The following is a 12,893-nucleotide window of genomic DNA, read 5'->3' on the forward strand; positions in this document are numbered from 1 at the left end:
TTTTTATATTACTGAGGGGGAAGGCTCCTCATAAGCAGTCTCCCATTGGTTTTTAATTTGCGTTAATTTATAGCGTCACGATACCAACTTTATGCATATTTTGAATATTAATATAGTTTTTGCCGCTCAATCGTGAGTGTTGGTTAATATACACATTATATGCTTGCATAGTGTAATCGATAGTATCGATAAGAAGCAGCTGCTGCTCTCTTGCCATCTTGCCATCACAAGGACCACCGCAATCTAAACACAATTAGCGTCGCTTTTTTTGTGGTTTATTACAAACGTTTAACATTTCGGTACCTAAATATGCCCAAGGAAAAATCGCGACGTCGCAGTCGCAGTCGCAGTCGTAGCAAGGACAGGAAAAGCTCACGGACTCACAGTTCTAAGCACAAGCACAAACGTAGCCACGACAAGCATCGGGACAGATCCACAAGTGAGCTCGAACGTGGGCGGGAGAAGGAACGGGAACAAGAACGAGATAGAAATCACCACAAGCGGAGAGAGCACCGCAGCAGAAGCCGTGATCGAAGCAGTAGGAGGCACAAAGAGCAGAAGCAGCCACGACGCAAAGAGCATCGGACACGGTCTTCCTCATCATCAAGCTCATCCACGTCCACATCAGCTTCGTCGTCCTCGTCAGCGTCTAAGCGACGGGATCGCGCTGCAGGCGAAAGAGCAGTAGGTAAGCGCAGTCCCGAAATGAATTCAATAAAGCTGCTACAAACGCTGGAGGAGCGCCGCTTGCGGGAACAGCAGGAACGCCAGCGTTTAAAGGAGGAGCTGAAGGCCAAGGAGACGCCCGAGGAGAAGCGTGCACGTCGCCTGCGCGAAAAGCAGGCCAAAGAGCAGCGGCGACGCCAGCGCATGGGCTGGGATAACGAGTACCAAACGTACTCCAACGAGGACAACCCATTCGGCGACTCCAATCTGACCTCCACCTTCCACTGGGGCAAGAAACTCGAGGTCGAGGGTCTGTCCAATCTATCCAGCAAGACGGTCGAAGTGCTGTCGCTGCAGAAGCAACTGGAGAATCGTCGCGAACTGGAGAAGGTCAAAAAGCTGCGTCAAGAGCGCGAATTGGAGCGGCAATCGCGCGAGGACGACGCCATGCAACAGCAGCGTGCCAAGGAAGCGGTTCAATTCCGCGAGTGGCAGCGTCATGAGGACCAGTTCCATCTGGAGCAGGCGCGTCTGCGCAGCGAGATTCGCATACGCGACGGACGTGCCAAACCAATCGATCTGCTTGCCCAGTACGTATCCGCTACCAACACAGAGGCTGAACTGGAGGATGCCCTGGAGATGCAAATGCACGAGCCATACATGCTGCTGCACGGCCTGAACATAGACGAACTGGAGGATCTGCTGGTCGACATCAAGGTGTACGAGGAGCTGGAGCAGGGCAAGCACATGGACTTCTGGAACGATATGGTCACCATTGTGCAGGATGAGCTACAGAAGCAGCACAAGATTCAGCAGAGCGAGGCGAATTCGCTGAACCAGCGTCGCGATGGCATACACCAGAGCGTTGTCAAGGATGTGGCGGACATCTTTCGCGGCAAGAACGCCAAACAGCTGGAGGAGATGCGCGCCCGCATCGAGGCCAAGATAAGCGGTCGTGCCGATGGCGTTGACATTAGCTACTGGGAGAGCCTACTCTCGCAGCTGAAGGCGCACATGGCACGTGCCCGTCTGCGGGATTGTCACCAGGCACTGCTGCGCGAGAAGCTGCAGCTTTTGAAGCGTGACAACGATCCACCAAATGTCGTTGAGATCGTCTCACCATCTGCCTCGCTGTCTATAAAGCAAGAGTCGGACCAAGAGGAGCAGGAGGAGCACGAGGAGGAGGCTGGACAGCAACAGGAGACGTCAGAGGCGGACGAGCACAACTTTGATAGCCCGCTAAGGGAGCTGGAGAACTCGTGCCAAATTTACAAACAGCTCAACTATAGTCCCACCTATATACGCGAGGAGGATTTCAGCGGTCGCCGTCTGACCGCCGCCGATGAGGACAACATCGATGGCGGCCTGTACGCGGACAGCGATGATGAGCGGCGCGTGCAGCGCCAGCGTTTGCTGTTCGTGCATCCGGAACGCGTAGACCTGGCAATGCTGACGCCTCAAGAGCTGCGCATGCGCGGCGAGGCGCGCAAGGGCATGCAGGGCGACGAGGCTGAGTTCAGTGTGGAGACCACACTGGATGCAGTGCCTCAGCTGGCCACCGATAAGTATCGGCCGCGCAAGCCGCGCTACTTTAATCGCGTGCACACGGGCTTTGAGTGGAACAAATACAATCAGACGCATTACGACATGGACAATCCGCCGCCAAAGATTGTGCAGGGCTACAAGTTTAACATATTCTATCCGGATCTCATGGACAAATCGCAGACGCCGCAATACTTTCTCACCCCCTGTGCGGACAATGCTGACTTTGCGGTGCTCCGCTTCCACACGGGTCCACCCTACGAAGACATCGCCTTCAAGATCGTCAACCGCGAGTGGGAGTTCAGCTACAAGCGCGGTTTCCGTTGCCAGTTCCACAACAACATCTTTCAGCTTTGGTTCCACTTCAAACGCTATCGCTATAGGCGCTAAGCCCACTTTATTGTGTTGTCCTTTAGCTGTTTTTTTTTCTTTTTTAATATAAAATAAATATATTTGTCTCTAAAAACTCATTTGCTCCGCATTCTTCCCGAGCTACATGACTGTACAATCCTTGATGGGCGCCGCCTGCACTGATTCGAGGGGCTCGCCGCGCTCCGCCCGCTGCACCTGGTCGAGCACGCTCTGATGCTGCGGAAAGGCCAAGCTGGCCAGCTTGGAGTGCACCAGCTGATCGTCTATGGTCACCTCAAAGGAGCCGCGTCGTCCCTGACGGCAGGACACCTGCACGCCCGGCGCCGCATCCACCAGAAACTGCCGCAGCAGCTGGCACTGCAGCGAAAAGTTACAGGCTCCGCTGTGAAAATGTGGAAAAGCATGGATTAACTACACACACAGGCCACATAAGGCAGCTGATCCTGAGCTAACCAGTATTCTACGTCCACATTGACCATTGCATAAATGCACCAAACATATGTGAAGCACAACAAACTAAATATTAGGGGTATTCCGCCAGCTGATTATTTGTATAAAACGAATTGCTGTAAACACAATACTGTAAATTTCGCAAAATAGAGGGTTCACTCTAATGATAAACGACTTTTTCCTATTTGTACTGAACGCTAATGAGAGTGCTACAAATTCTCATTTGTATAAAAAAAAGATATTTTAAAAATTATTATTTTGCAATAACAATTTTATGAGTTTTTTTTAAAAACAAGTAAAATTTCCGAAATAAGAATTTTGATTGTAAACGCATGGCAGATTAATTCTTACATCATTTTTATCTACAAGCTCTTAAATTCGAGCGTTCGATCTGTTTATCTTTCAGCTGGAATACCTTGAATGCAAAATGTTATCGATATTTTAACCCAGCCCAAGCGATAATAACGGCAATGCGATTTTTGAAACTTTAAATTGAAATGCTTAAAAAGTTTTTACAAAACAGTTTCCTTAGAATGTAAAATGTTAACAGGATTCCATGTAATTAATTTTTGAATTTCAACCTTTGGCGGCGCGTGCACGCAGCATTGTTTTGCAGGCGGCGTTGTGCGTCTTAAGCGGCAGCTCATCTGGAAAGCGGAAGAGGTTTGGGTTTTGTTAGCGTTATCCTGTGTGGAATACTTACAGATCTTGTGCTCGCCCTGCACTGGCAGCAACAGTGGCAACTGTTCCGGTTTACTGCACACAAACACATAGGGACTGTCGGATTCGCCCTGGGGATAGAGTTCACGGTATTCCTCCTGGGGCAAACAGCTTTCCACATTCACACAGCCCAACAGACTGCTTGTGGGATAGTGCGATGGGAACTTTAGATTGTCATCTGAAAATGGCAAACGTTACCAACGATATTGATCTCTGCCTGCTTGGCGAACTCACCATTGTAGAGCACACGATAAAACTGCTCCATTTGGGCAATGTCATCGGCATGCGGCTCCTTGGCGGTGGAGGCAATCCACAGGCGACCGCGATGCTCGCTGTACCATACGCGGCCTTCGTGCCTGGATAAAAGTAAAAGGATTACAAACATTATTAAAAGCTTTGATCACATTTGGCGTAATCCGCCGAAGTGCATACTTTTTAATGCCTCCCACCAGGAGAGATGCCCAGGGCTGGTGCATAGACAGGCACTGGCGCATGTCCTGCATTTCGAGCAGCTCCTTATCCTGCACCCGATTGTAGACGCGCTCAAGCCCGTCATTGGCAGGTTGTGCGGGCCACGCTTTCTGCTCCTTGCTCGCCTTGAACACGGGTGGCTTGGCCACACCCAGATTGGGCGCCAGCGCAAGCGCGGAATGACCGGTCAGCGAGCTGCCCTGGTCTATGGCTGCAGCCTTGCTAACAGCAGCCAGCTGGCGCAGCACCTGCTGCTCGTACTCCTTGCTGACCAGCGATTCGTCGGGCAGCTCCCGTCCAGCAAAGTCCACCTTGATCTTGCGCTTCAGCCGGCTGCCGTGCTTCAGTTCGTGCATCTCGCTCTTCAGCTGTTCGTACTTCTCGCGTTCGGCATCGGTCAACCAAACGGAGTTCTCCTGGAAGTAGTCCAGCTCATCATCAATGACTGTCGTGCGTTTCTCGCTGTTCCGGTCGTACTCCAGCAGACGATCGCGCTGTGCCAGCGCCTGTTGCAGCGAGGCTTCCTTATTGGACTTGCCGGCCGCTGCATTTGGCTGCTGCTTCTTCAGCGCCTTGGCCTGGCCCTTGGTATTGGCACGCGTGGTCGCTGCGGACTTCGCCATTTGCTGTTCCTCCTCGGTGGTATAAACCGGCTCACCGCAGTAGAGGCACGGCCCGCTGCCCTCCTGTTCGCACACAATGCGCCCGCAGCCCAGGCAATTGTTGATAAGCGTGTGCTCCGCCGCCTGACAGTCGCAGCTGCGTCGCCCCTTCAGCAGAATGGTGTCGCCCATGAGTTTACCATCGCCAGCATACATGCTCACAAATTTACCCTGCTTCTTGGCCGCCCCGCCACCGGGCCGTTGGACGGGTGGAGCATTTGTGGTAACGGGCGACTTGTTTTTGGCATTGCTGCGTGGTTGCTTGCCGCTGAGCAGCATGCGGCGGCAGTTGTGTAGAAACAGGCGATGCTCCTCGATGTCCTCGCTCAGCAGATTGCCGAAGTAGTTGTCGAACTCCTGGTCATCTCTGATCGCCAAAATGGTGCTGGTAATGGTATGAGAACGGACAGATTTGATTTAAGTTTAAAACAAAAATGCACTCGGATAACATCTAGGCACACTCACGACATCATTTGATCCGTGACCACACAGTCCAGGCACTTGGATAAGGTTTCACTTAGCCACTTTTCCATGATCGCAGCTGGGGGATTGACAAACTATGCGAAACGTCAGCTCAAAGCAAAACAAAAACTGAAACCTACATTTTGTCTATCGATAGATGAGCTATCGATAAGCAATTTACGAAAAACGGCGCGTTAACATTCGAGTAAAATGGTTGAATTGGCCGAAATGAAGGTTGTATTCAGGCTTTTCGTTAAAACTAACTGTTAATATCATCCATTATGAAACTAGGCATATAGTAAAGTGTCTGCTCATGGAAAAGTATCCAAAACTCTTCATTAATTTGAACATAATTATTTGTTACTTTTTATAAAGATTGAAATTCAAATTTAAAAGTTTTTAAGTTGGGCTAAGAAACTGTAAACTTGTGAGAGTGCTTGGTGGCGTCACTAACTTAAGAGGCTACCGAATGCATGTTGCGAGAAACGCGTGACAAAAAAAAACAGTGCTAGACAGCGTCTTAATGGCCAGATAGAAATTATAAAATCTGGCAACGCCGTGACAACAAAAATATGCGAAATGCAAGTATAAAACAAAATACAATAAATATTCGTGAAAGGAATGGAAACATTTTAAACGCTCTGCCGCTCCCGTTCGTGTTATGCTGCTGTTCCGACTGTGATCTAATGTATATTAAATTAAATATTGTGCGAGTTTAATAGTAATATAAGACAAAGACGCGTTGTTTATTTAATTGGCTTGTGTGCCTGTGTGTGTGTTTGTATATGTGTTTAAATTGTTGTAAACAACAAATCATAAGTGCCAGGTTATAACAAAATCTGTGCCTGTCTTTTTGTGCTGTTGTCAAATAGAAAGTGCTGCTGACACAGCAACAATAACTACGGCGACAAAAACAACAGCAACAAAAGTCAGTTGCAAAAAAAAAAAAAAATCAAAGCAGACGTCAACGCTAGCGCTGGCGACGGCGACGACGGCGCTAGCAGCGGCGGGTACGCCTCAGTCTACGTCCAGACAGTTTTAGCAGCAGAGGCAGCAGCCACCCTCATTCGCATTCGCATTCGCATTCATATTCGCACAGCTGTAACATTTGTCACACGCCCCTTCGCTTGGGGGAAACTTTTCGCATCTTTGGCGCTCTCCGTACGGTACATTCGCGTTAACGGTATTCTGTAATAACTAGAGCCGCTAATATTGTTGCTGTTGCTGATTATAAATTGCGTGCGTCTCTGCTAGCAAACCTCGCTCGCTCTCTCTATCTCTTTCGCTCGCATAGTAATTCGCCACGCCGTCGTCGCAGTTTGTAAGCGACGGCGCTGCGCTTCGATTTTGTTGCTAGTAATTTTTTTTGGATTGTATTTAGTAGTTTTCCGCCTGCGCTTACGTGTCATATGATTTGCCAAAAATAGCCAAGTAATACAAAAAAGAGTAAAAACGAGAACAATAACAAAAAAAATGCAGCTGCAGCATTAAAAAGTTCTGCCTGCGCCTGCGTCATTGTGTGTATGCGTGTGTGTGTGTCTCGGTGCTTATGTGCGTGAATGTGTTTTAAAGCCGGCATTACGGTTGTGCGGTCAAACAGCTGGGACGCAGCTACAAACACACCAAACAACTACATACAACAATACCAAAGGCGAAAATGTATCGAATTGGCCCAATTGGACGCAAATCCAACTTCCACTCGCGCGAGAAATGTCTGATTGGACTCGTGCTAGCTACGCTGTGCTTCCTCTGCTTTGGCGGCATTTTCCTGCTGCCAGACAACTTTGGCAGCGAGCGCGTGCTGCGCGTCTACAAGCACTTCCAGAAGGCCGGTCCCGAGATCTTTATCCCGGCCCCACCGCTGGCCGCGCATGCGCCGCGCGACGAAGATCCTCACTTTATGGGCGATCGCCAGCGCCTCCAGCAGAAGATCATCGCCGAACTGGGCGACATTTTCGATGAGCCGCAGGCGGCGGCCGATGCGGTTGCACAGGCGCCGGCGCCGGTGCCGGCTGCCCAACAGGAACAGCCCATGGAACAGGAGGCACCGCCAGAGATGGCAGCTCATCATCGAGTGTCCATGCCAGCATCCGATGACACAATCCTAAACAACAACAACAATCCGCTCCATGGCGAACAACAGCTTAAGCTACCCATGGGCATGGGCAGAGAGCTAGCGGCAGAGCATGCGGATGCCGGCATAAAGGAGAAGCGTCTAAAAGTCAAAGAGGTGAGTAAATATGTACGTATGTGTTTCGTAATACCGAACAACAAAACTTGTGTGGGGCTTTCTCTGGCCCTCTCTTCCCCTCTCACTCCCTCACGCGCAATCCGATCAGCGCTGATAAGCACAAATTGCGCGGTCTCTCTTTCGCACTAATGGCAGATTTGTTGTATCTCTCGCTTATTAAAATACATTTTTGGCCCGTGCTTCTCTATCAGCGGTGGCGGCGGCCTCGTGTCTTACGCTTCCTCCTCTGCACGTTTGTGCACTTCCGCCGTCAGCGACACTGGCGCTGACGGATGCTGTGACGCCGCCGTTGACGCCGATAGCTCTTAGCGAATACATAAACATGCATATGTACATATACTGCCTGCGAAAGCTGGCATTACGGTAAATGCGATGACATCTTCAAGTTCTCGACGATTTGTCGCACAGCCAACTTCGTGCTTTTGAACAAACACAGCAATGTTTGTAAGTTAGTTAGAGAGAGTGAGAGAGGAAGAAAGAGAGCGAGAGCAACAATGCATTAAGAATAAATTCAACATTCAGAACAATAACAAAAGCTGCTGTTGCCGATCACAAATACATTCTCAAGTAGCGAATCGTACGTGTGTATTGGTTCGCATGCTCTCTTTTGGCTTGCGTTTATAGGTTAGGTTAGGCAATGTGGATTTTGTGCTCTGATGCATGGCTTGTTTGGCTGTGGGGCATTGAAGGGGGGAGGGGAAGGGGCTTCCGTGGTGTGCGTGTTTGTTTTTCATCAACATACGAATTTACATTTATATGGGAACCCTGATCTTAAAAAACTATACACATTCATATCTATAAATGGAATGCATAGATAAATCTCAGGGTTTTTCTTGAATCTGAATTATCAGTCTTTGATTCAATCAATCGAATACCCTTGTTGAGCCTCGATTATCCGACACTTTGTTAAGAAACTGACAGATTGATTATTTAGCTCTATTAACCTTGATTTACGTCAATTATCCGTAAGCTTTCTCTTTGGATAATAGAGGTAATCATAATTTTATTACCAAATGTATCGAATCAAACACAGCCGGACTACATTTTTTGGAATAAAATTAGATATCTGTTTATATTCGGATATGTATTTATAGTTGTAGAAACATGTGTTCCTGTTTACAGTAAATAAAAGTAATAACATTTTTTGAATGTATAAATTTGTGGGCTCATTAAATCGAGAATTTCGATAAGCCGTAATGAGCTCGATGCCGAGCATCGCGGATAAACGTGGCTAAGCTGTATTATGCAACAGTTTTCCGCTCATCATCCACTCTAGTGCGTGGAATTTGCCAATTCTTCAGTTGGGCTTCACGTTGAATGCCAATTAGTCAGTACATCAGTATGAAATTCTAATCAGATTGCCCCCCCCCCCCCCCCCCTCGTTCCATCCATCCAACCAACCATCATCTACATGTTTTTCACATTTATAACGTTTGATAGCCTGAAGTCAATTGAGAGATTGATGTGGCATTGATACCAAACACACAACATAGCGCTAATGAAATGTTATAGACCCAATCGGGATGTTATATGTTTCAATGGAATTCCTGGGTACACCCACACGAACTTGTGTAGCTACACATGTTCTAAATTAATGTAGAATGGTGACAGTATATTTTGCTGCTGATAAAATGGAACATATACATATAAATATGTAACAAGCACATAAATGAACTGCTCAACAACTGTTGGGGAACAGCTCAGCTGTCCGAAACTTAAAGACATATTGCGCTTGTTCTTGCCTTTATTTTTTTGATGCCAAGCTGACAACATATTTGATTTTGATGTGCTTTCACTTTGTTACTCATTATTATGATTTTTTGTTGGCATATTTCTGCTTTTTTTCTTCTCGTTTCTTATTCCACTGACCCAGAATTTCACTAGGCGCTAAACTCTATTAAGTAAGAAAAAAAGTTCTTAATCATTATGAACTGATTCAGCAATCTAGGCAACAACAACAACAACAACAACAACAACAACAACAACAACAACAACAACAACAACGACATCAACAACGACAACCGCAAAGATCGCGAACATGGCAACAATGGCACATTGACTTGGACTTTGTTTTTATACCCTGTGCCCACTCAATAGGGTAGCATAAGTTAGTGCCAATGTTTTAGGCAGACAAAAGTTAAAATCGTGCCTAGTTCATGTCGATCAGGACTACGAGCTGAGTTGATTGAAAACTCTTCCCGTTCTTTTAAAATTTTTCGCTCCTTTTTCGAGCATGTTTCACCGATAAAGCTCTTATTTTATTTCCTAAGGGGCACAGGGTACCGCCTAGTCGGTCAGCGCACTTTTTCTTGTTGTTTGTTTTGCTCAAGCGTTCGCACAATACATGTCCCAGCATTCTCGTAGAAACCGAATCTTGCGATACTCTCATAGGTAATAATTAAAAGCGATTCTGTTCGTGTTCTTTTTTTTCATTCTTCTTTTTTATCATCTTACTCAGAAGATCGACGATCACGATAGACGAAAAAAGAACAAAAAAAAAGAGACGCCTGTGTTCTTACCTTTGCTTATCTATGAGAGCCTTCTCGTGTACACTTGTGCCTCAAACCATTTCCGCATTCAGTTTTCATTGGTTTCGCTTTCTTATAGACGTAGCGAAACAAAACCCGTTAACGACCTTGCCTTGGGCTATTTGCTCTCTCTCTCTCTCTCTCTCTCTCTCTCTCTCTCTCTCTCTCTCTCTCTCTATCTCTCTCTCTCTCTGGCTTATTTATAGTGCGGTGAGTACGAGCCAAGCCTTGGCTCATGCGAAATGTGCAAAAATAGATCCTTCAGATTCTATGCCAAACATTTTAAGGACTCTGTTCCATTTTGCATTGATCCAAAAATCTTTAAACTAGCAGTTAACAACTTGATACACGAATTTTGGCGCGTTTTTATATTATTTAACCAAATAAACATATAGTTGGACAGCATATACTATAAAGTAGACATTCAATCTCTATATATCAAACTGACTGACTGACTGATTGATGATTAACGCACAGCCCAGATCGTACAAGCTAGGAAGCTAAAATTTACCCTGTAGTTAGCTTATATGATAAAGGTGCACGTTAAGGTGGGTTTTCGGGAAATTCCAACCGCATGTGTGGAAAACTCGCGAAAAACGTTTGTATGCCACTTTTTTTGTTTTCCATCCGATCGGCCTTAAACTCACTTTCAAATACATTTATTCAATTCAATTTGAGGGCTGTTTCACACTTTTCGCAAAATGCACTCCTCCTTAGTGGAAATGGGCGACAAAAATTTGCGATCGCGCATTTAATTGTCGAACTATGAAGTTAAAAGATAATGTTAGATCTAGTTGGAATATCGAATATTTGAGTAAAGTCTATATTGAATGAAGTCTATTAGAATGAATGGGTATTTCTTATTTTGATGAAAAGTCCACCTGACTTTTAGCTAAGATGGCAACTCTGGAAGTATGTTTGTCGTTGCCAAATAGATGAATTCATTTTGACAGATTGGCAACTTTGCGTTGTAATTCGCAACAGGTTGAAACCTTGTGGGAGAAACAAGCGGCTTGCAAATCGAGAGTTGATGGACATATTTGCTGGTGATAGAACTTGTAGACGCCTATTGACCTTGGGTCAATCAGCTATTTATTGGGGTTAAACTGAAGAGTTCACTTACCCACACTTACATGCTACAATATATGGCTTAGCTTATGCACTTATTCCGCTACGCTATGACACACGTGAATCAATTCGATTTGCACTGCACATGTCGCACTTTAAGAAGTCCCAGCTCGTCTCGGGCTTGTCATTTCACTATTTTTTCAATATTCGCGATATAAAAGAGCCTCCCAATTGACTCAATTTATCGTTCTGTTGCGAATGCGAGCTTTATAATAGACTTAAACCAGTTTGCCGCTCGTTGATCAGAAAAGGCAATTGTTATTGTTAGCAACTGATCAATTGTTTGACTATGCAGACATCTGTTCAAAATCGCTTAAGGTTCGTTTAAATGGATTTCTTTCTTATATATTGGCCGGGTGTGGAGCAAAAGTGCGGCCAGAAGCACATCAAAGACATTTGCAAGTATAAACGTTATATGTATGTATATTTGTGAAGTTGAGGCGAATGACATTCGGTAACATTTGCATTTTCAGCCCGGCGACGACGGGTAATTTTCCCAAAACACACGCGTACAAAGTCCGGTCGGGAAATGCTCAAACTTTAAAAATTGCCATTCTACCTATTTGCGTACACCTGTTCTTTCATTCCCATAAAATATCTTCAAAGCTTACTCAATGTAAATTTTGCTTATTCTTACAACAAAAACTATCATCACAAATTTGGTATTCCCTGCGGGTAAAATAATTATTTGAATATCAATAAATATTAAGTTGGCCTCTTAAAAATCTACATTTGGCATTTGAATACCAAATTTCATGTTTTTAGCTTTTCGGATTTTGTAAAAACGTTCTGCAGAACAATTTATAAAATTGTTAATAAATTACAGAATGTGCATAATGGCTTATAAAATTTAAATGTTAATTTGGACTTTTTTGTTATTGACTAAAATTATAATAAGTACGTTTTCACGTAACTCAATTTTATATGGATTGTTTTTATGACTGTAATTAACATCTTAACTTTTTCGATCGACTCTGATCAATATATATATATATTTATATAACACACTTCACGACAAAATGAAAGTACCCCAGATTGTTGCTATCGAATATTATTGATCGCTTACAGCAGCGCTGTATTTATGTAATAAATCTGAACTCAATTAATGATCGTTTATATATATCTAAGGATCAGGCCCTATAGCCCATGGTCAGCAGGTATATGTATGTGAAATTTGGTCAGCTACAAGTACTTTACACTCCCCTTCCCCACCTCATCAGCAGGTAGATCAACGAAACGTTCAAACAAATGGAAAAACAAACAAATGAAAAATATATATAATTAAGCGATTTGTGGTAGAGCTATCATCTGTAGCTGCTTTTAGCTGTCCATTACAAGCTTAACGAGCATTTTCAGGCCAACTTGAGCATAAAATGCTTCCGACTATTTTTATACCCTGAACCCATTAAAATTGGGTATAAGAGGGTATATTGTATTATATTTTTCTTCATGGTTTTCCCTCTAGATTAATCTGGCATTGAAATCTCGACACCGAATTTTTAATCGAAATTCATGTCCAAATCTTACCCCAAGATTCGTATATAGACATGGGTCAAAAATTGCCATCTCCATATCTCGGCCAAATCTCATCCGATTTTCACGAAGTTTGTATTTTTCTTCATGGTTTTCCCTCTAGATTAA

The 12,893-nt window shown here is 45.1% G+C and overlaps 4 protein-coding genes across 4 annotated transcripts in view; 2 read left to right on the top strand and 2 right to left on the bottom strand.

Annotated features, from left to right (window-relative positions):
* The first annotated feature begins 273 nt into the window (after positions 1–273).
* On the top strand, positions 274–2,679 carry LOC115764275 (cactin). Its single transcript, XM_030707200.1, has one exon. The coding sequence runs from the start codon at positions 310–312 to the stop codon at positions 2,596–2,598; it is 2,289 nt and encodes a 762-aa protein (XP_030563060.1). The 5' UTR covers positions 274–309; the 3' UTR covers positions 2,599–2,679.
* LOC115764276 (migration and invasion enhancer 1) lies at positions 2,613–3,298 on the bottom strand. The gene is made up of 2 exons (XM_030707202.1): positions 3,034–3,298; positions 2,613–2,962 (listed from the first exon to the last, which is right to left on the bottom strand). Exons 1-2 carry the CDS (start codon positions 3,057–3,059, stop codon positions 2,701–2,703), a joined length of 288 nt encoding a protein of 95 aa, XP_030563062.1. The 5' UTR covers positions 3,060–3,298; the 3' UTR covers positions 2,613–2,700.
* Positions 3,299–3,515: 217 nt separating this feature from the next.
* Positions 3,516–5,463, bottom strand: LOC115764279 (activating signal cointegrator 1). The gene is made up of 5 exons (XM_030707208.1): positions 5,349–5,463; positions 4,183–5,268; positions 3,985–4,106; positions 3,734–3,928; positions 3,516–3,677 (listed from the first exon to the last, which is right to left on the bottom strand). Exons 1-5 carry the CDS (start codon positions 5,414–5,416, stop codon positions 3,607–3,609), a joined length of 1,542 nt encoding a protein of 513 aa, XP_030563068.1. The 5' UTR covers positions 5,417–5,463; the 3' UTR covers positions 3,516–3,606.
* An 823-nt stretch (positions 5,464–6,286) lies between these two features.
* LOC115764261 (mannosyl-oligosaccharide alpha-1,2-mannosidase IA) overlaps positions 6,287–12,893 on the top strand; it is a 78,339-nt gene continuing 71,732 nt past the window's right edge. Inside the window, exon 1 of the mRNA XM_030707183.1 lies at positions 6,287–7,575. Within this exon, the coding sequence (XP_030563043.1) occupies positions 7,003–7,575 (573 nt within the window). The 5' untranslated portion in view covers positions 6,287–7,002. The remainder of the gene's footprint in view (positions 7,576–12,893) is intronic.

Source organism: Drosophila novamexicana, unplaced genomic scaffold, assembly GCF_003285875.2.
Source record: "Drosophila novamexicana strain 15010-1031.04,08,12 unplaced genomic scaffold, DnovRS2.1 tig00000820-arrow-pilon, whole genome shotgun sequence".
In the NCBI taxonomy this organism is placed as follows: domain Eukaryota; kingdom Metazoa; phylum Arthropoda; class Insecta; order Diptera; family Drosophilidae; genus Drosophila; species Drosophila novamexicana.

What these genes read in the sequence shown, in the direction of transcription:
- LOC115764275 (XM_030707200.1), top strand. Translation starts at nt 310, where the DNA reads ATGCCCAAGGAAAAATCGCGACGTCGCAGTCGCAGTCGCAGTCGTAGC.
- LOC115764276 (XM_030707202.1), bottom strand. Translation starts at nt 3,059, where the DNA reads ATGGTCAATGTGGACGTAGAATACTG. An exon ending in AATGTGGACGTAGAATACTG is followed by an intron (nt 2,963 to 3,033) that starts GTTAGCTCAGGA and finishes ACATTTTCACAG; the next exon opens with CGGAGCCTGTAACTTTTCGC.
- LOC115764279 (XM_030707208.1), bottom strand. Translation starts at nt 5,416, where the DNA reads ATGGAAAAGTGGCTAAGTGAAACCTTATCCAAGTGCCTGGACTGTGTG. An exon ending in CTGGTGGGAGGCATTAAAAA is followed by an intron (nt 4,107 to 4,182) that starts GTATGCACTTCG and finishes ACTTTTATCCAG; the next exon opens with GCACGAAGGCCGCGTATGGT. An exon ending in TTATCGTGTGCTCTACAATG is followed by an intron (nt 3,929 to 3,984) that starts GTGAGTTCGCCA and finishes TGCCATTTTCAG; the next exon opens with ATGACAATCTAAAGTTCCCA.